The sequence below is a fragment of the Oncorhynchus kisutch genome, linkage group LG7 (genome assembly GCF_002021735.2).
Source record: "Oncorhynchus kisutch isolate 150728-3 linkage group LG7, Okis_V2, whole genome shotgun sequence".
NCBI lineage: Eukaryota > Metazoa > Chordata > Actinopteri > Salmoniformes > Salmonidae > Oncorhynchus > Oncorhynchus kisutch.
Genome location: NC_034180.2, coordinates 14,847,421 through 14,870,955, shown reverse-complemented (window position 1 = coordinate 14,870,955; position 23,535 = coordinate 14,847,421). Strand labels below are relative to the sequence as shown.

Here is a 23,535-nt window from a genome sequence, read left to right as displayed (position 1 = left end):
AAAACATGTTAATGCCTCTGTCGTCTCCGTTGCTGGTAGGCTACGTGATCTGTCCCTAACCCCATGATCTATTTTTGTGCTTCCTTGTGCTGCCAAGCCCCTGACGTAATGCTTCGTGTTAATTATTCGCATGTGGAAAGCAAAGCCGAGTCTCTCCTCTGGTAAAACAAGAGGAGCCTAACTGCCGGAGGAAAAGTTAGTCAAGATGGCAAAACGCACAGATGCAGAGTGAAGGGGCACCGCTGCCCACAGTTTCAAACTTTGTTACGCACCCGTCTTGCGATCCACACCACCGATGCAGTTGTGCAAGGAAGTGAGTAACGTTTTACACATTTTATTTGCCACTTTTTTTTTAAACCAAAGTTCTGGAATATGTTTTTGTCGATTATTTTGTCTGAACTGCTCTCGCTGAGTTGTCTGTCCAGTAGGCTACACTGGTAATAGAGAAAATATGCTAATTTAGCCTACTGTATCACCGTTTTTTAAACGTCTTAATAGGGGGAATAAAATGTGTCCAGCTGGACGTTTTAATTTGCGGGGAAATGGTTAACGCTCGGGCCTGGCTCTGTGGAGTTTATGGAAACTACACTGAATGTGTATTGCATTACAGTGTAACATAGCTATGCATTGGGCACATTTTGGGAATGTTCTAGACTGCGCATTGAGACTCTTAAATTATTTAATGTAGATCCCTATTAATTTTCCTCGCTCCGAATCGCATCACCTCCACATTTTTACAAAAGATCTAGCCTATCCTCGGTGCTCATGTAGGGCAATGTTTGCCCCAGTGCTGATGAAGCAAAGTGACAGTTTTGGAGACCTGTTAGTGCTGACATGGACCTATTTTAATGCAATATTTTGAAAAAGAATGCAGTCTTCATTCAGGGTACTTTCAGTTTCGCGTAGTTTGCAGTCTACCGATTATACAGTCTACAGGCTATTTTCGAAGCAATGTGTGGTGGAAAGCAATCATTTATGCTTTATCATAAAGCTTACAGCAGGGACCCTTTGAACATAGCTGCATGTAACATTATAACGTAAGGGACCGGCGCTTTTCTCTTTGGAAATAGCCTACCAGTCGGGATGTTGCGCCAATTACTACTGAGAGAGGGCTACTTTTAAATGAGAAGTATGAGGCATACAGGCTTTGTGTCAATAGGCAATGGGTGTCACTAATCTCCTGGTTTCAATGTAAAATGTTTTTTAAAATAACAGTCTATTTCAAGTCTGCAGAGAGCAGTGTTGGTTACAGTTCCTTGCATTTGGAGTTCACCGTCAGTAAAGACTTTACTAGATGAATTTTGGACGCCAAGCTGTGTGTGTGTGTTACTGTGTGTGTGTTACTGACAGACCATGTGTGACAGTGTCTCCCAACCATTTATTTTCATAATTTCAGATATAAATGGGATCCCTGTGGAAAATGCCAACAAAAGTCATGCTGGTGTGACAGTGCAGAGTGCAGGAGGAAAGCCGACTCTCCTGTCTGAATGTTAAAAACCCCTTGTGCAGATGCACCTAGGAGAGCACCTTGCCACCACTCCCCTCAAGCTGAAACTACACCTGCTTTTCTAAAAGCCTGGATGATGCTACGCCACTTGAACTGAGCAAAACAGCTCAAATCCCTCCTGCTCAAAGTACATATTTCTGCTCCACTCAACATCAACAACAAAAACAGACCAAAAGAAGAGCACATCCAACACAAGCTTTGACTGAAGTTTAACCACTAGAGCACCAATTGAACTAAATTCTCTCGTGACACCAGGAAGGTCACTAACTAGTTTCCACGTTCGGCCTGGTGCCTGTGCCCCAGACCATGATGTTTCGCGACCAGGTGGGCATCCTGGGAAGCTGGTTTAAGGGGTGGAACGAGTGTGAGCAGACGGTGGCTCTGCTATCGCTGCTGAAGCGGGTGTCGCAGACCCAGGCTCGTTTCCTGCAGCTGTGTCTGGAGCACAGCCTGGCTGATTGCACCGAGCTTCACGTGTTGGAGGGAGAGGCCAATAACCCAGGTAGGCACACCGACACACACACACCATCTCCATCTTGACTGTCCATCTGAGTTGATGATGGTGATGCTCTGTTGAAGTTGGCCCGAAGAGAATTAGTGCTTTTGGCACTGGTGCCAATTTACATATACACAAACACACATTTGAAGGTATTAACCTCTTAGTCCTTCCACAGACAGCGAAGGGTTAACCGTGCCCATTGCCAGAGTCTGTGTAATATGGCACGGCAACGATGAAGTCATAGCATTATGACTGACATCTTTGAATAGGACACCAGATCATACACGATTCCAGTGTTCTACTGTGGGGTTAAATTGGTTAGGGGTGGTGGTGGTCTGGTTTGTTGCATCAGGCTGGTATGTGGTCATGGAAACAAACACCCTGGCAACCAAACCGGCTCATGAAAAATAGTGGAGCTCTGGCTAGTGATGATGAGAAAAAACACTGCCTCTGTGTGTGTGTGTGTGTGTACTGATCCAATGTCTACAGCTGTATAGCCAGGACCACAGAAACTGTCTGTAAAGATGGATATGTTATCATTTTCCCCTACACAACACGCATACAGACACCGCAACATGGGATTCTAGTGGGCAGTGGTTGTCTCTCTCTCAGCCTCTCTTTGCACTGTGTTCTCCCAGTTATATTGAGGATGTTTTAATGCAGTACAGCCCCTGTTATTGTTCAATATACATTTGGAAACATTAATGACGGACTGTATAAAGTTCTTAGGTGGATCATTCCCAAGCCCTAGTTGGATGTACACTGTCAGAGATCAAAGGATGCTTTAAAAAAATAATTACAAAGCGACTTATAGTCGTGCTTATATTTTATGTATGGGTTGCCCTGGGAATCAAACCCACAATCCTGGTGTTTCTTTCTGTCTACACTGATATCAAGTGTATGGTTGTCTGAATCACATTGTTATTTTCATTGTAATCTCTTCAGATGCAGAAGTGTGGATGGCGGGTTAAATACATTTAAAAAGTCTCAGGCAGATTTAAGATGTATGAATTCAAGTCTTTGATGTCTATTTTATTGTTGTGAGAAGGTTGGAAAAATATGCATATTTGTGGTAGAAATTGATGTATGTGGCCCTCACAGGGTTAATTTGTAGCTGGAAGATCTAAGTTGAGTGGAAAGGCGCAGCTATTTGGAATGTACTGTACTAATAAAAGGAATCCAGAATTACCTACTTATTTCACTGCATGAAGAGACTGCTTTGTTCCCTGAACAAAGTGATACAACTTATTTGCTGCTTGTCACAGCAAGTCAAGAGTCAAAAGACTGATGATCAGTGTGTGACTAGGGTAAGGGAGAGGGGGATTAATTTTAGTCACTGGATGAGGTCGCACTTTATTTGGATAAACCATTTGTAGATGCTCTAAAGATGGTCGTACTATCTGTTGATGAGCAACTGCTTGCAAAGATAACGGTTAGTTTTACAATAAGAGTTAGGGTAAGGGGTAAAGTTAGGACAGTGTTTTCCAAACTCTGTCCTTGGGACCCCAAGGGGTGCACATTTTAGTTTTTTTGCCCTAGCTTTACACAGCTGATTCAAATAAGCAACTAATCCTCAAGCTTCGATCATTTGAATCAGCTGTGTAATGTTTGGGCAAAAACCAAAACGTGCACCCCTTGGGGTCCCGAGGACAGAGTTTGGAAAACCCTGGGTTAGGGTAAGGTTTAAGGTTAGGGCTAGCAGATAGTCTGTAGAGCATCTATAGACTAACAATCCAAATAAAGTTTTACCGACATTTCATTTCATTGCGATTCCATCATTGAATTTCTACGTGAATTTCTAAGATTATCAGACCTATTGCTTTGCTGATCGAATCTGGAAGTTACCTCGGTTCAAGTAATTTTACCTAAATGTTTTTTTTTTCTGTGCTGTGGCACTGCTCAGTCCTGACATGTTTTTCTGTTATTTTCTAGTTCTAGTACCCTCTCTCTTCCCTCCCTCCCTCCTTCATGCTCAGAATATTTTTCTCAATCTCCCTCCCGGTGTGATAAGCACAGCAGACCTATTTTTCTTATTGAAAAAGAGAATGCAACACATACACGTTCCATTATCCACCACTGTCATGTTCAGCCTATTACTATCTAGGCTAATATCAGTGTCTATATGTCAAGGAATATCCACTTCAAAATGAACAGAAGCAATGCTAAGAACACCATAGTCACCTTTTATGGGCAAAATGGAGGGCTGTCGTATTTGAGATTGTCTGCAGTGTCATTTCACCATTCTAGTACCGCTGGGGACGAGTAGCTGGATTGGTTGAGTGTTGGTAGCACCACTTGCTCATTCAACAGTAGGGGAGACGAGGAGGATGATGATTCAGTGTGGCACAGACATGATGGCATAGCCACCTCAGGGAGCTGTCAAGTAGCATTATGAGGACCATAGTGTCTTTACTTGTAAGGACCACACTGTCCATATCATGAGGACTTGTCAGGAACTGATCGTGTCTGATCTTATTCTAGCCTCGTTCCAGATCTGTATGTGCTGTCTTGTTAACTCCTATGCTATGGTCATTGTGATTCCAACAACAGAATGGCAAGACAGCAAAAACAGACCTGGGACCAGGCTCATCTAGTTGCACCTTTCTCAATAGATTGGTTCACTGCATGTTGGAGCCTAATAATAGTCTGCTGCTGGTCACCTAATTTCAGATGTCATGTAGGGTTGGGCGATTTATATCAAATCCATTTGAATGTAAGTTTTAGTGCTATTTTTCCAAATGCCTGTATCGCAAGAATTAAGGTTTTTATGCGTGTTTATCTTTTTGGCCTCGTCTCCTTCGCTCCTTCTGTGCTTTGTGCACTGTGCACCTTTACCACTCGCACACAGACACCAAGCCCCTCCCTCTGCCACTCACAACAAACCTAAATTAATCACTTCTTCCTCTCTGACAATAAGCAGTTTAAACCCACTATTTGCATTTGAGCCAACAGAATCGGTCATATGGACTCCAAAACGCATTGAGACATTCTTTTACTGTAATAGTAGAGAACATAACCTTTCTAATGATACACTTTTTATGTTTGAACTCTGAAAATGTAGAACAGAGCAGAGCCTACTAAAACGTGAGTAATAATAAACGTGATTGTGGAAAATGTATGCTCCGTTTCTGTCACGAGCGTCATTGCGTACCACATACCTCTAGCAGCATTTTAGCCACAGACTTATGCGCTAGCTGTCTGTTTTATACATTTGCAATGAGCATAAAAATACATATTTATATGAGGAATTGGCAACCTGTTCTCAATATGATAATTTAGCATCTTTTCCACGTAGGCCACTTGATTTCCACATTTTAAACAAAATGAACATGCTATGTTGTTCAAATGGACTGGAAGATGTATTCAAAACAGTTCTACCTTGTTAGCAAGCAAATAGATCCAATTTGGCTAGACTTGAAATATAAAGATCAGCTGGCTACTTACTAGCAGGTGGGCTTGAGATTGTTTATGAGATCTGTGTTAATTTTCTATAGTATCTGCTATAAGAAATTGGTCATTAGTGGATGTGCATGGTTCTGGTTAAATTTGTAACAAAAATGGCATTTTATAGACCTACTTATTGCAAAAAAGCAGAAAATATTTGGTTTATATTTAGCCTAGGTATAATTTTAGATAAGCCCTGATTTCTGTTTTAGATGCAGTCACCTTTAGTTGTGCAACAAAGCTTATTTAGAGATTTATTTTTTCTTTTCTAGCCAATCTCCCATGTTTGAGAAAAATTGATTTTTAGGCCATATTGCCCAGGCCAAACATCATGCTTCCCTGTGTTCACCGCTGATGAAAAACCATTGATGGAAAACGGCATTCCTTGCTGTAGTCGTAAATGGGTTCCGATGATGGGGATATTGTCTAGGAATGTGGGCATGGAACATAGTTGGGAAGTAACAGCAGAGGATATAGGGCTTTCCAAACGAAGAACAAAGAAATGGTGAAGGATATGATGATGAAGGAAAATAATATGAAGTTATGTTAGGAACTCTTTAATGTCTTGTATTTTAGGGGTGCCCTTTTTGTCTACCTGGGACAATTTACCAGGGTAATAGTGTATTGCACTGCACTAGTGAACAGCTTCAAATCATTGCTACTGCAAACCCCTAAAGTTCCAGTGGCCAAACAGGATATTGTTTTTTTATAAAATTAACTTTGATACAAGCTACATGTCATCCAAGATAGACCTATACGGGATAGATTAGTAGAAAACAGTAGTAGTAGTGGCTGAAGTGGAATTTGAAGCTGAACCTCCAACCTCATCACCCCTGCTCAGAAACTACTACTACCACCACCCCTTCCCAGACACCCCCATTCTTCAGTGACCAACAGTCCAGATTTGCTCAGGTCTCCCCAGCCTCAACCTTCCTCTTCTTCTTCCAGCTGCTTTTCTGAAGAGGAAAAGTCTCACCCCCTCCCCATCCTGTCTAGCAGAAGAGAAAAGAGCCCTTGTCTCTCGTTTGGGTGTTGAACTATTTCATTGCACCCACGCATGAGCAAACAGTTTATTTCTGGCCACTCGGCTCCGTATTCCGTGAACTCATACGGAACCACAGGAATGGTGGGACTGAGGACCTGCCAAAAAAAAAATCCCTCCTAGTCTCCCTCGGAACAGTCGGAATCAAACGCCACTCTTTCCCCCTTCCCAACACTAACGGCAACACAAAGTCTTGACTTCACTGAAAGAAAGAAACAGTGACTGAGGAAGCTTTTGAAAGTCCTGACTTCATTAGGGACCATACTTCCACTAGGTGAGCCTGAATTAAGGTACTTGTACCGACGTCAAGTCAGACATTTTGAATGAGTGTCACAGTTTCTAATTCTAGTACAAAATAGGTCATTGATTTTAATTAATCTGCCTACACACGCATCATTATTTTTTTTTCAAGCTAAGGCTTGTGCAAGGCTAGTTCTTTATTCCAGCTTTGAGCAGGGGTTGGAACCAGTTCAGGAAACAGAACGGAACCTGTAACGAAAGTAATTCATACTGTTCTGGAACATAACTGTTATTTTAAAAGTAGGGGAACTGGTTAATAGCATTATTTTACGTTCCAGGCATTTTTTTTCCTAGTCCCACAACAAAATGCAAGAAAGCGCCTATGCAAAGCCACTCCGTCACTCAAGCATATTCCAGTGTCTAACCTGCAAGCTGAAAATCTTTTCCTGTGCGTGTTTAGGCAAGTTAAGGATACTATAGCTCAGTTATCACATTTAATGTTGGCGTTATTAACTACAAAAAGGTAAGACGTGTTTTTCGTTCTGGTGCCGCTCTGCACACACAAGTTTGTTAGCTAGCCTGCTCAAAGAACATATAAAGTTCCTCAATAGAAGCCGTTCCTCCTACTGTCAGTATAGTTCTGTGGGCCTAATTCCGGTAATGCATGTACATAACAAGATGCCCAGCGCTTCAAGCCTCCTCCTGAACCTTCTCACTCTCTTCCCCACACGCAACATTTCAGTCACATCTTGCGCCATAGGCTACACTTCTGTCTGTCATGCATGTAAACAACTAGCTTGCTTGCTCTAGCCACACTGGTGGTGAAGTAATTTAATGAGCTAAATGTAAAAACCTGTTGTCACGGGTAAAAAAAATAACAATATACACCGGTAGTTTTTTTTGGGTTCGAACCAGTTCAGAATTTATTTTTTGGATTGGAAAATTGTTGGTCCCAACCCCTGGCTTTGAGTGCCATGTAGAGTTTTGTATTGCATGGTTTATGCAGCCAAGTGTTATAACTGAAGCAGTGCTTAGTGCTGTGGACTAATTTGACGAGTTATCACCAGTGGACAGGTATGGATTTCGGGAGACCTAATTTCTTGAGAATTCAACACAGCATTCTGCAGTGAGTGATGTGTTAAGAACCCACAATACAACACAGCTCCATTTTGCAGCAGATTGTCAGAGACGGTCTATGTGATTCTCCCTCCCACTATATTTCGGCCCCAAACCCTTTCGATTTAAACCTTGAGCTGCAGACGCAAAGCTTCTAGGTTGAGACTAATGGAACAACTGAGGGGTACCCCGCCTAAGTTACGATTGCGGAAACCTTCCTCCAAGTCACTCTATCCCCTTTTTAGCAGTTGTGTGGTTTGACCAAAGGTGTGAATGGATGCTCCGTCAGCACTTGGTGCCTGAGACTGCGGCATGTAATATTCAGGCTCCACCCTCTGTCTGGACAGGTGAAACACATTGTTAACCTCATTGAATAGGCAGCAGACGCAGACCACAAACCATTTGGTGTTTCCCTATATAGTTCCTACCCTCCCTTCCTCCTGAGGCAGCTGGCCATTTTTGGAGGCATTAAACAGTGCATGTCATTGTATACAGAGGCTTGGGCGCCATCCAGTCCCAACTGTGTGCCGGCTCTGCTGAGGCATCAAGAAGACAAGGGAACACAAAGCACTAGGCACAGCACGCATGACATGGGGTTGGCCAGGGACAGGACTGTATAACAGCCTTATGGGGCCCACTATACAGTATGTGATGGAGACATTAGTGCCATCGATGTAAATTCAAGCGATTTGATGTAGTTGGACAAACTGGGATAGACTATTTTAGTGGAGGATTTAGCACTTGGAAAGACGTGCTTGTCAGACTACACCCACCCCCACAATCTCTCTCACTGCATTGCTGCCAGCCACATCCTTCTCCCCTCACTGAAAGGTGTCAGCCTAGACCAAGCGCCCCTATAGTCCATGACTCCTCCCTGACAGAGCTGATTGGCTGACACAGGGTCACTCTTGTGCTGTGCCAGGATGACATCAGCAGGCGAGTCCAAGCCCACGGCAGCTGTTTCCCGTGTGATGAGCACAAGAGGGGACTTTGACTCCGGTAGCTTGGTAGTGACCTCACTGGTTCCCTCCAGAGACTGGAGGAGTAAGTGTTGCTTCCTTCCCTCTCATAGCCCTAGCCTACGTTTGAACCAGGGCCCCTCTGAACACGTCAGAGAACCTCAAAGCATCGTTACCTGTCGCTCCACAAAAGTTGCAACCCTTGAAGAGCAAAGGAAACAACTACTTCAAGGTCTGAGCGAGTGACGCCACCAATTGAAACGCTACTAGTGTAACTGGCTAGCCATTTCACACCAGTTCCACTCACCCCCTTTTACCCCTGATCTGGGTCAACAGCATCAATGTAACAATATTGCTTCTGTCCCTTTCCTTGCCGCAACCTGGGCTGGAACCAGGGCCCCTCTGCACACAACAGAAAGTGTCCCCAGCGAGAAACTATTTGTCATTCAAAAAGATGGACCTAACAAGAGTCACTAACCACAACCAAAACGTAACAGGTCAAGTTTTAAGAGGGGTTCTGAAAGACACATGTGGAATAGCAACAACAGCTTGGATCTAAAAGACACCCACCATGAGAGACCACTAAATTTGCCAAGATGCAAACAGAAGAAAAACCCACACCAAAGAAGAGCAAATCCAAACAGGGAAGGTCCGATAAAGGATTGCTTTTCTAGAAATCAAATAGGGAGAGCCAACTAAGTGTTAACATCTCTCAAGACAACTGGCGCACTGTGCCAGCCACAGTTAAATATCACCTCAGCACAGGTGACACACCTTCTGCCTAACGCGATGGACAACCAGCACAGGTGTAACACATACTGACTAACGAGGTGACACTAATCTGTACGCCCCACGTGCTAACGTGCTCCAACAGATTTGTTTTTGTTTAACTTCTTGGATATAGGGGGCGCTCTTTTAATTTATGGATAAAAAAACGTGCCCGTTTTAAGCGCAATATTTTGTCACAAAAAGATGCTCGACTATGCATATAATTGGCAGCTTTGGAAAGAAAACACTAAGGTTTCCAAAACTGCAAAGGTATTATCTGTGAGTGTCACAGAACTCATGCTACAGGCGAAACCAAGATGAAACTTCAACCAGGAAATGGGCAGAATTTTTGAAGCTCTGTTTTCCATTGTCTCCTTATATGGCTGTGAATGCGCCAGGAATGAGCCTGCCCTTTCTATCGTTTCTCCAAGGTGTCTGCAGCATTGTGACGTATTTGTAGGCATATCATTGGAAGATTGGCCATAAGAGACTACATTTACCAGGGGTCCGCCCGGTGTCCTTTGTCTAAATTGGTGCGTAATCTACAAGCTGCACGCAGTCATCCAGTGATTGAGAGGAGAGAGGAGGCTTTCAATGAACGATATATCATGAAGAGATATGTGAAAAACACCTTGAGGATTGATTCTAAACAGTCGATATTATGGAGTTAATTTGGAAAAAAGTTCGGCGTTTTGAAGACTGAATTTTCCTTTTTTTTTTTTGGTAGCCAAACGTGACGCACCAAACGGAGCAATTTCTCCTAAACAAATAATCTTTCAGGAAAAACTGAGCATTTGCTATCTAACTGAGAGTCTCCTCATTGAAAACATCTGAAGTTCTTCAAAGGTAATGATTTTATTTGAATGATTTTCTGGTTTTTGTGAAAATGTTGCCTGCTAATGCTAACGCTAAATGCTAAGCTAGCTGCGCTAGCTGTTACACAAATGCTTGTTTTGCTATGGTTGAGAAGCATATTTTGAAAATCTGAGATGACAGTGTTGTTAACAAAAGGCTAAGCTTGAGAGCTAGCATATTAATTTCATTTCATTTGCGATTTTCATGAATAGTTAACGTTGCGTTATGGTAATGAGCTTGAGGCTGTATTCACGATCCCGGATCCGGGATGGCTCGACGCAAGATTAAGGTGGTGTCCTGCAACAATGTCTCTCAGCAAGCTCAAAGGAACTCTGACATTATATCCAAACATGAGCTCATTCGAACTTAAACCAAGAGATTATTGAACAACTTCCCACGCTGCAAACAACACAAAAGGGACCCATTCATCCCAGTCTCTCAAACTCAACTCGGTAAGCTCTCAACATAGACTTTAAAGTCTAATAAAATCTCTCAAGCACCTTGAGACTCTGGGTGTTAGGCACTAGAGGGGCAATGGTTAACACCCAATTGCTGTAGCACTTGCTGGAAGACTTTTGACATGAAATTCAAACCTTGGTCTGATTGCACTATCTGCGGAAGTCCAAACATTGAAAATAATTTAACCTGGGCCTTAAAAGTAGCGGTGTGTTTTTTGTCCATTTAAAATGGATCAGAAATACAATGTTAGACATTGTTAATGTTGTAAATGACTATTGTAGCTGGAAACGGCAGATAAAACAATTTTTTTATGGAATATCTACGTCGGCGTACAGAGGCCCATTATCAGCAACCATCACTCCTGTGTTCCAATGGTACATTGTGTTAGCTAATCCAAGTTTATCATTTTAAAAGGCTAATTGATCATTTAGAATCCCTTTTTGCAATTTATGTTAGCACAGCTGAAAACTTTTGTGCTGATTTTAAAGAAGCAATAAAACTGTTCTTCTTTAGACTAGTTGAGTATCTGGGGCATCTGCATTTGTGGGTTCGATTACAGGCTCAAAATGCCAGAAACAAAGCCCTTTCTTCTGAAACTCATCCGTCTATTCTTGTTTTGAGAAATGAAGGCTATTCCATGTGAGAAATTGCCAAGAAACTTGAAGGGGCGACTTCGGGATGCTGGCCTTCTAGGCAGAGTTGCAAATAAAAAGCCATATCTCAGGATGGGCAAAAGAACACAGACACTGGACAGAGGAACTATGCCTAGAAAGCCAGCATCCCGGATTCGCCTTTTCACTGTTGACGTTGAGACTGGTGTTTTGCGGGTACTATATTTAATGAAACTGCCAGTTGAGGACTTGTGAGGTGTCTGTTTCTCAAACTAGAGACACTAATGTACTTGTCCTCTTGCTCAGTTGTGAACCGGGGTCTTCCACTCATTTTATTCTGGACAGGGCCATATACAACATTAACAATGTCTACACTGTATTTCTGTTCATTTTTGATGTTATTTTAAAGTACAAAATGTGCTTTTCTTTCAAAAACAAGGACATTTCTAAGTGACCGGTAGTGTATGTGTTGTGATAATTCCATTGTTTTCTGTTAATTCATATGCCTTGCGACCTTGAGATGTGTATGCGCCTAAAGGCTGAGACAATAATAAATAATAATAAATAATAATTTCAACCACACCTTTTGTTTTATCACAAAATCAGATAGCAACCTCTGTCTGGTGAAGTCCACAATACAGCTTAGTCTAATACAGTGACAATTAAAATATACCAAAAACAATTTAAACTAAATATGATGTGGCTGTCCATGGTTCTGATTGCGCCCTAGGCTACCTGGCTAAAATGCTTGCTAGCCTAACTTCCGTTTTAATTGGCAACGTTAGCTAGTTAACATTAGCCTTCTACATTTAGCTACTGTACATATTCAACTTCCATCCTCTCAGGCCAGGGGCACAACAATGTATGAATTAATGGTTGTATCTGAATTGCCGTTATAATCATAGGCCAGTACGGAGAATTAAGTAAAACCACAAGTCCAAAGGAGGACAACACAACGAGATGCAACAATTCAAGTCGTTTCTGTTAATGACGTATGCTCTCAAAGCTGATTGGCAATTTCTTTAATATATATTTTTTTGTCAAGTGAGCCCAAATGCTTGCTGGCTTCCCTTGCATTCAATGCTATGGGCGGCAGCAATGCCATACTCGTTTGGACCAGACAGTATCAGGTAGATGGCCTTACACGTAGAGAGACAGAGGGGCGCTGTTTCGCTTGCTCGGATGCTTTCTCCTGTGAGATCCATTCAACCTCTTGCGAATTGAAGGAAAATGATGAAACATAGCGAGACAAAAGATAACTTATTTGTAATTAAAATGTGGGGAAGCCTGGCTTCCCTTGGTGTCCAAGAACACACGCCACTGTGCCTTAACAATACTAGGAGCTGTGATTTTCGTCAGTGGAACAATTGGCAGCGCACATGATGGTCAAGAGATTGGTTACCACTCTTTGCTTTGGGCAAAAAGGACCAACACAATCTACCAGAACCCTGCTTGTCAAAAGCAGGAACAGGCTGTAAAGGTGCAACCGGTACAGCTTGGTTCGGTTTATCTGTCCACTGGCAAACGCAACAGGATTTACAGTAAGCCACAACATCTGGTTTCAGACCAGGCCTGAAAAAGTTAATCACAATACGATCATATGTCTTCTTGACCCCAAGATGGCTTGCCATACTACCATCGTGAGCCAACCTCTGTATTTCTTGTCGAAATGTAACTGGAACAACAATTTAGCTTGCCAAATATAATTATTGAATGCAATAATAGTGTTACATGGTTTTTAAATGACTACCTCATCTCTGACATGAAATATCTATTTGAGCATGGTGAAGTTAATAATTACACTTTGGATGGTGTATCAATACACCCAGTCACTACAAATATACAGGCATCCTTCCCCAGCACAGGGATTTCACCATGAGGCCAATAGTGAGTTTAAAACAGAGTTTTATGGCTGTGATAAGAGAACTGAGGATGGATCAACAACATTGTAGTTATCCCACAAATCTAACGTAAATGACAGAGTGAAAGAAGGAAGTCTGTACATAATAAAAATATTCTAAAACATTTATCCTGTTTGCAATAAGGCACTAAAGTAATACTGCAAAAAAATGTGGCAAAGCAATTCAATTTTTGTCCTGAATAGAAATTGTTTGGGGCATTTCCAATACAACACACTACTGAGTTCCACTCTCCATATTTTCAAGCATGGTGGTGGCTGCATCATGTTATGGGTATGCTTGTAATCGTTAAGAACTGGAGTTTTTCAGGATAAAAAAGAACCGTAATGGAGCTAAGCTCAGGCAAAATCCTAGAGGAAAACCTGGTTGTCTACTTTCCACCAGACACTGGGAGATGATGAATGAACCTTTCAGCAGGATAATAACTTTGAACACAGCCAACTATAAACTGTAGTTGTTTCCCACAAAGACCGTGAATGTTCCTGAGTGGCCTAGTTAGTTTTAAATGGTTGTGTAGCAGTAATCAACAACTAATTTGACAGAGCTTGAAGAATTTATAAAAGAATGGGCAAATATTGTACAATCCAGGTGTGCAAAGCTCTTCGAGACTTCCCAGAAAGACTCACAGCTGTAATCTTGGCCAAAGGTGATTCTAACATGTAATTGACTCCGAGGTGTGAATACTTACATAATTAGATATTCCTGTATTTCATTTTCAATAATGTTTTCACTGTCGTCATGGGGTATTGTCTGTAGATAATTATTTATAAATACATATACAGTATCAGTCAACATTTTGGACACCTACTCATTCAAGGTTTTTTATTTTCTACATTGTATAATAATAGTGAAGAGAAGCTATGAAATAACACATATGGAATCAGGTAGTATTTAGATTCTTCAAAGTAGCCACCCTTTGCCTCTTGACAGCTTTGCACACTTTTGGCATTCTCTCATCTAGCTTCATGAGGAATGCTTTTACAACCGTCTTGAAGGAGTTCCCACATATGCTGAGCACTTGTTGGCTGCTTTTCCTTCACGCTGCGGTCCAACTCATCCCAAACCATCTCGATTGGGTTGAGGTCGGGTGATTGTGGAGGCCAGGTCATCTGATGCAGCACTCCATCACTCTCTTTCTTGGTCAAATAGCCTTTACACAGCCTGTAGGTTTGTTTTGGCTCATTGTCCTGTTGAAAAACAAATAATAGTCCAACTAAGCACAAACCAGATGGGATGGCGTATCGCTGCTGAATGCTGTGGTAGCTATGCTGGTTGTGTGCCTTGAATTTGAAAGAAATCACAGTATCACCAGCAAAGCCCCCCCCACACACACACACACACAATCACACCACCTCCTCCATGCTTCACGGTGGGAACTACACATGCGGAGATTATCCATTCACCTACTCTGCATCTCACATCTCAAGGGCATACGGTTGGAACCAAAAATCTCAAATTTGGACAGATTTCCACTGGTCTAATGTCCATTGCTCGTGTTTCTTGGCCCAAGCAAGTCTCTTATTATTGGTGTCCTTTTTAGTAGTGATTTCTTTGCAGTGATTTGACCATGAAGGTAAAATTTAAAAAATCACAGTTTCCTCTGAACAGTTGATGTTGAGATGTCTGTTACTTGAACTCTGTGAAGCATTTTAATTTGGGCCGTAATTTCTGAGGCTGGTAACTCAGAGTTACCTCTGCTGCAGAGTTCATTTGTCTTCCTTTCCTGTGGCGGTCCTCATGAGAGCCAGTTTCACCATGGGGCTTGATGGTCTTTGCGACTGCACTTGAAGAAACGTTCAAAGTACTTGACATTTTCTGGATTGACTGACCTTCATGTCTTAAAGTAATGATGAACTGTTGTTTCTCTTTGCTTATTTGAGCTGTTCTTGCCATAATGTGCTTGGTCTTTTCCCAAATAGGGCTATCTTCTGTATACCACCCCTACCTTGTCACAATACAACTGATGGGCTCAAACGCATTAAGGAAAGAAATTCCACAAATGAACTTTTAACAAGGGACACCTGTTAATTTCAATGCATTCCAGGTGACTACCTCATGAATCTGGTTGGAGAGAATGCCAAGATTGTGCAAAACTGTCATGTCATCAAGGCAAAGGGTGGCTACGTTGCAGAAACTAAAATATATTTAGATTTGTTTTACTGTTTTTTTGGTTACTAAATGATTCAATATGTGTTATGTCTTCACTATTATTCTACAATGTAGAACAAAATAAAATAAAAAATAAGAAAAACCCTTGAGTATGAGTAGGTGTCCAGTGGTGGAAGAAGTACCTAATTTTAATTCTTGAGTAAAAGTAAAGATCACTTAAAGAAAATGACTCAAGTGAATGTCACCCTGTACAATAATACTGAGTTAAAGTCAAAGTATTTGGTTTGAAATGTACTTAAGTATCAAAACTATAAATCATTAAACATTTCTTACATTAAGCAGACTTGATTTTCTTGTTTTTTATATTTACGGATCGCCAGGGGCACAGTTCAACACCCAGACATAATTTACAAAGAAAGCATTTGTGTTTAGTGAGTCTGCTAGATCAGAGGCAGTAGGGATGACCAGGGATGTTCTCTTGATAAGTGTGTGAATTAGACCATTTTCCTGTCCTGCTAAGCATTCAAAATGTTTATTTGATTTATTTCACCTTTATTTAACCAGGTAGGCAAGTTGAGAATAAGTTCTCATTTACAATTGCGACCTGGCCAAGATAAAGCAAAGCAGTTCGACACATACAACGACACAGAGTTACACATGGAGTAAAACAAACATACAGTCAATAATACGGTATAAACAAGTCCATATATGATGTGAGCAAATGAGGTGAGATAAGGGAGGTAAAGGCAAAAAAAGGCCATGGTGGCAAAGTAAACACAATATAGCAAGTAAAACACTGGAATGGTAGATTTGCAGTGGAAGAATGTGCAAAGTAGAAATAAAAATAATGGGGTGCAAAGGAGCAAAATAAATACAGTAGGGAAAGAGGTAGTTGTTTGGGCTAAATTATAGGTAACGAGTACTTTTGGGTGTCAAGGAAACTGTAAGGAGTAAAAAGTACATAATTATTTTTTGGAGTTACACACACCCCAAAAAACTACTTAAGTTGTACTTTGCATTTTTTTCCCTCCTGAATTTCATGTTATTCAATTTGGTAGTCTTGTCTAATCGCTGCAACTCCCGATCGGACTCGAGAGGCGAAGGTCGAGCGTCTTCCGAAACACACCCCAGCCAAGCCTCACTGCTTTTTGACACAATGCCCACTTAACCCGGAAGCCAGCCGCACCAATGTGTCAGAGGAAACACTGTGTAACTGGTGACCGTGTCAGCATGCATTTTGCCTGGCCCGCCACAGGAGTCGCTTGTGCGCGACACGACAAAAACATCCTTGCCGGCCAAACCCTCCCCTAACCCAGACGACGCTGGGCTAATTGTGCCCCATGGGTCTGTCGGTCGCGGCCAGCTGCGGCAGAGCCTGGACTCGAACCAGGATCTCTAGTGTCACAGCTAGCACTGCGATGCAGTGCCTTAGACCACTGCGCCACCTGGGAGGCCCGGACGTCAAAGTATTTCTACTTAGGTACTTTACACCGCTGGGTGTGTCCAAACTGCTGTAAAATGCATTTTCCATAACCAGAAATTTAAGCTGGTGCTGAAGCTGGTGTAAAAGATGCAACAACTAAGCTTTTAAGAACTGGAAGCATAGAAATGGAGCACATTGAACATATCTACCATTTCTTAGACTTGCTTTCAATGAGAATGACAACTCAAATATTTTTGCAACATTTTTATCAGGTTGCCCCAAGAAGTTGCAGTTTTAAAGGCATACTTTGAAATTTTGGCAATGAAGCCCTTTCTCTATTTCCCCAGAGTCAGATGCAGGGCCTAAAATTATAATTTTTTGGTCCACCAGCCACTGTGGCCAGTATATTTTAAGCGATAAGGCACAAGGGGGTGTGGTATAATGCTAAGGGCTGTTCTTATGCACAACGGATACATCCGTTAGCCGTGGTATATTGGCCATATACCACAAACCCCCCGAGGTGCCTTAATGCTATTGTAAACTGGTTACCAACATAATTAGAGCAGAAAAAATGAATGCTTTGTCGTACCTGTGGCTTATAGTGTGATATACCACAGCTGTCAGCCAATTTGCATTCAGGGCTTGAATCACCCAGTTTATAATAAAAAATGTACCAGCCACGCAGATTTTACCAGCCCAATGATTGGAAGTCTGGGTATCTGCTCGCATGCTTCACACTAGACACAGAGACTTAAAAATGGTATCCACAAGTTCATTGGACTCTGAAGAACTTGTCATTTGATTTTTCTGTAGGCTATTGATATTGTTTGTTTTCTCTCATTTTTAGTCCTCAAGCTATGTTTTTAGTCTATTCAAATAACGTTTTGATAAGGAACTCCATTGATCTGCTTTTGAAAGAAAAAGTCGAAATGGAAACATGATTGCCATTTGTTGAATTACATTTTCATAATAGCAAGCTAGGACTGATGGTTTGGTTATCTAAGCTAGCAAGTATGTTTGTTTGGTTACCAAGGCAACCACTGTAGCTATCTAGTAAACTTACTAGCTACTTCAGTGGTCTTTGAGTACATTTCTAGTGGTAAATGTGTTAAATTATAGCCATGGTATAAAAGTGATAATCAATTCTGGGCTCTATGCGATCTCTTAAAATAATGCAACTCCGTGAAATGTTAGTTCCACTCCTGTTGATTATCCCTTACATAAGATATCCAGCTGGCAAACATTTAGGGATTGTTTCTTCTCAAAAATGATACTGTATCACCTGATACGTGGTGAACAATAGTGACCGGTCTGGTCTCCTCGTCGTTGTGTGCCCTCGAAGCCGGTGTTTGGAGGTTATATTGACACGGGGGTTGTTAGGCCCGAGATGAAGTTGGCCTGCCAGCAAACCGTGCCAATATATCCTCCAAACACTGGCTTGATGGCATTATCACTTTTTTACACAACGGGTTACCAACCTATTAAAATAATTAGTTACATATTTTCATTTTACAAATGTTTTTCTGAATTTATTCATACTATTCCATCCTTCCACAAGATATCGTCCCAACATGAATCTAGTGTTGCTACCTAAACCGGCTGGTCATTCGTTCTATTGGTTCGGTTGACAAAGACACAACCCAGTCGTTCAGTCTTTTTGTTCTGGATCTATGGATGCGACCCAAATCAAATTTCATTGGTCACATACACATATTTAGCAGATGTTATTGCGGGTGTAGCGAAAAGCTTGTGTTCCCTGCTCCAACAGTGCAGTAATATCTAACAATTCACAATAATACACAGATCTAAAAGTAAAATTATATAATTAAGAAATATACAAACATTAGCTTGAGCAATGCAGGAGTGGCATTGACTAAAATACAGTAGAATATAATACAGTATATACACATATGGGATGAGTAAAGCAGTATGTAAACGAAGTGACTGGTGTTCCAATATTATACTGGCCAGTAATTCTAAGTCTCAGGAGGGGGCTGAGCACGTACCCTTGTGGGGCCCCTGTGTTGAGGATCAGTGAAGTGGAGGTGTTTCCTACCTTCACCACCTGGGAGTGGCCCGTCAGGACATCCTGGACCCAGTTGCACAGTGTGGGGTTCAGACCCAGCGCCCCGAGCTTAATGACGAGCTTGGAGGGTACTAATGGTGTTGAATGCTGAGCTGTAGTAAAAAAAAACAGCGTTCTTCAATCGGTATTCTTCTTGTCCAGATGGGATAGGGCAGTGTGAAGTGCGATGGCGATTGCATCATCTGTGGATCTATTGGGGCGGGAAGCAAATTGAAGTGGGTTTAGGGTGTCAGGTAAGTTATGATCCTTAACTAGCCTCTCGAAGCAGTTCATGATGACAGAAGTGAGTGCTATGGGGCAATAGTAATTTAGTGCAGTTACCTTTGCTTTCTTGGGTACAGGAACAATGGTGGACATCTTGAAGCAAGTGGGTGACAGCAGACTGGCATAGGGAGAGCTTGAATGTGTCTGTAAACACCCAGCCAGCCGGTGGCACTGTGTTCTTTTCAAAGCGGGTGAAGAAGGGGTTTAGCTTGTCCTGAAGCAAAACAGCGGTGTCCGCGACGTGGCTGGTTCTCCCTTTGTAGTCCATGATTGTATGTGGCAGGGTCTACAGACAGTCTTGTTTCTGAGCTATTGAATTGCTACTCCACTTTGTCTCTCTACTGATGCCTGTTTGATTGCCTTACGGAGGGAATAACAAGACTGTTTGTATTCAGTTATTTCCCCAGTCACCTTGCCATGGTTAAATGCAGTAGTTTGCACTTTCAGTTTTGTGCGAATGCTGCCATCTATCCACGGTTTCTGGTTTGGGTAGGTTTTAATAGTCAGTGGGTACAACATCTCCGATACAGTTCTTGATGAACTCAGTCACCGTATTCGTCAATGTTATTCCCAGTCGTTCGTTCTAAATGCTCTATTGCCATACTGGCTGGCAACATTCTTATCCCTTGCTTGTGTTACGCCCCTGAAAACAGGGGAGAAATTATCACGAGAGTGATACGGTGTTGTATTCTCAATTTAACGTTTAGTTGAATCAATTTCACAAAAGTAACACATTACAAAACAACAGAAAAACCATTATACAAATAACACAGCAAAATATCTTATTAACAACGTACATGTTCATTCACAATCGACATAAAATGGCAGCTACTCTCAGTACGATGCTATTCTTCACTTCAACCGAGCAGGGCTAATATTACTCTCTTCAAACCTAACTCTAACTTCCTCAAAACGTTACTAAGACACACCTTAAACACTCTTGACATGTTAGTGAGTTATAACATTTAAATTACTATTTTTATCATCAATAAAGTACCTGAAAACAGGGGAGAAATAATCACGAGAGTGATACGGTGTTGTATTCTCAATTTAACGTTTAGTTGAATGAGAAAAAGACCGCGATTTTCCCCAGGAATATGGGTGGAGACCAGAGCAATCGATCTCCGGTTCATAGATTAAGAGCATTTCGTAGATCACAGATTAACACTTTTAGGCACTACAAAATCAAGTAATCAATATAACATTTACACATTACTCTCACAATTCGTACCCTTTGACAGATTTGAACTTTAACACAATTATATGAATGTTATCAATCTTTATCAACTGATACTGAATGCATCTTTTTAACCTTAGATGTTTTAAGATCCTCACATACTATGAACTTACTAATACTTTTTAATGTATAACAGGCTATGACTATTTCCTTTAACCTGTCACACTTGCTAGCTAGCCAACTATGGCTAACTTACAGTCACATCAAAGTGCAGCCAGAATAACAACAAAGTAGCTGCATTTTCATAAGCTGCTTTCTGGTGACATTTATTTGGATACATCCATAACAATGAGCTAATGAGGTGCGATTTCACCTGGAATAGAAAATGTTCTCTCGTCAGGACACTGTTGTTTGAGAGCTAGCCAACAATACAGCTAACATGATCACTTCAAACTGAAGATGGAAAGACCGCAAACTAGCTGCACTTTGTTTTACCAGTCTTCTATTGATACATTTCTTTGTGTGTATTAGAGGTCGACCGATTATGATATTTCAACGCCGATACCGATTATTGGAGGACCAAAAAAGCAGATACCGATTTAATCGACCGATATATTTTTTTATTTTTTTTTATGTATTTGTAATAATGACAATTACAACAATACTGAATGAACACTTATTTTAAATTAATATAATACATCAATAAAATCAATTTAGCCTCAAGTAGATAATGAAACATGTTCAATTTGGTTTAAATAATGCAAAAACAGTGTTGGAGAAGAACGTAAAAGTGCAATATGTTCTATGTAAGAAAGCTAACGTTTCAGTTCCTTGCTCAGAACATGAGAACATATGAAAGCTGGTGGTTCCTTTTAACATGAGTCTTCAATATTCCCAGGTAAGAAGTTTTTAGGTTGTAGTTATTATCGGACTATTTCCCTCTATACCATTTGTATTTCATTAACCTTTGACTATTGGATGATCTTATAGGCACTTTAGTATTGCCAGTGTAACAGTATAGCTTCCGTCCCTCTCCTCGCTCCTTCCTGGGATCGAACCAGCAACACAACGACAACAGCCACCACATCGAAGCAGCGTTACCCATGCAGAGCAAGGGGAACAACAACCCCCAAGGCTCAGAGCGAGTGAAGTTTGAAACGCTATTAGCGCGCGCTAACTTGCCAGCCGTTTCACTTCGGTTACACCAGCCTCATCTCGGGAGTTGATAGGTTTGACGTCATAAACAGCGCAATGCTTGACGCACAACGAAGAGCTGCTGGCAAAACGCACAAAAGTGCTGTTTCAATGTTTACGCGCCTGCTTCTGCCTACCACCGCTCAGTCAGATACTTGTATGCTTCTATGCTCAGTCAGATTATATGCACAACACAGGACAAGCTAGATAATATCTAGTAATATCATCAACCATGTGTAGTTAACTAGTGATTATGATTGATTGTTTTTTATAAGATAAGTTGCTAGCTAGCATTAAACTTATCTTGGCTTACTGCATTTGCGTAACAGGCAGTCTCCTTGTGGAGTGCAACGAGAGAGAGGCAGGTCGTTATTGCGTTGGAATAGTTAACTTTAAGGTTGCAAGATTGGATTCCCTGAGCTGACAAGGTGAAAATCTGTCTTTCTGCCCCTGAACGAGGCAGTTAACCCACCGTTCCTAGGCCTTCATTGAAACTAAGAATGTGTTCTTAACTGACTTGCCTTATTAAATAAAGGTGTAAAAAAAAAAAAAAAATATGACAAATCGGTGCCCAAAACTACCGATTTCCGATTGTTAGGAAAACTTGAAATCGGCCGTAATTAATCGGCCATTCCGATAAATCGGTCGACCTCTAGTGTGTATATACAGTGCCTTGTGAAAGTATTCGGCCCCCTTGAACTTTGCGACCTTTTGCCACATTTCAGGCTTCAAACATAAAGATATAAAACTGTATTTTTTTGTGAAGAATCAACAACAAGTGGGACACAATCATGAAGTGGAACGACATTTATTGGATATTTCAAACTTTTTTAACAAATGAAAAACTGAAAAATTGGGCGTGCAAAATTATTCAGCCCCTTTACTTTCAGTGCAGCAAACTCTCTCCAGAAGTTCAGTGAGGATCTCTGAATGATCCAATGTTGACCTAAATGACTAATGATGATAAATACAATCCACCTGTATGTAATCAAGTCTCCGTATAAATGCACCTGCACTGTGATAGTCTCAGAGGTCCGTTAAAAGCGCAGAGAGCATCATGAGGAACAAGGAACATACCAGGCAGGTCCGAGATACTGTTGTGAAGAAGTTTAAAGCCGGATTTGGAAACAAAAAGATTTCCCAAGCTTTAAACATCCCAAGGAGCATTGTGCAAGCGATAATATTGAAATGGAAGGAGTATCAGACCACTGCAAATCTACCAAGACCTGGCCGTCCCTCTAAACTTTCAGCTCATACAAGGAGAAGACTGATCAGAGATGCAGCCAAGAGGCCCATGATCACTCTGGATGAAGTGCAGAGATCTACAGCTGAGGTGGGAGACTCTGTCCATAGGACAACAATCAGTCGTATATTGCACACATCTGGCCTTTATGGAAGAGTGGCAAGAAGAAAGCCATTTCTTAAAGATATCCATAAAAAGTGTTGTTTAAAGTTTGCCACAAGCCACCTGGGAGACACACCAAACATGTGGAAGAAGGTGCTCTGGTCAGATGAAACCAAAATTGAACTTTTTGGCAACAATGCAAAACGTTATGTTTGGCGTAAAAGCAACACAGCTCATCACCCTGAACACACCATCCCCACTGTCAAACATGGTGGTGGCAGCATCATGGTTTGGGCCTGCTTTTCTTCAGCAGGGACAGGGAAGATGGTTAAAATTGATGGGAAGATGGATGGAGCCAAATACAGGACCATTCTGGAAGAGAACCTGATGGAGTCTGCAAAAGACCTGAGACTGGGACGGAGATTTGTCTTCCAACAAGACAATGATCCAAAACATAAAGCAAAATCTACAATGGAATGGTTCAAAAATAAACATATCCAGGTGTTAGAATGGCCAAG

General features: G+C 41.4%; 1 protein-coding gene across 2 annotated transcripts in view; it reads left to right on the top strand.

Annotated features, from left to right (window-relative positions):
- Positions 1–23,535, top strand: part of LOC109882861 (protein Smaug homolog 1) — a 101,015-nt gene continuing 77,480 nt past the window's right edge. The window contains exons 1-2 of one of the 2 annotated variants that reach the window (XM_020474951.2): positions 1–313; positions 1,397–2,009. In XM_020474951.2, the coding sequence (XP_020330540.1) occupies positions 1,814–2,009 (196 nt within the window). In that variant the 5' untranslated portion in view covers positions 1–313; positions 1,397–1,813. The remainder of the gene's footprint in view (positions 314–1,396; positions 2,010–23,535) is intronic. The other variant, XM_020474952.2, reaches the window with a different exon arrangement.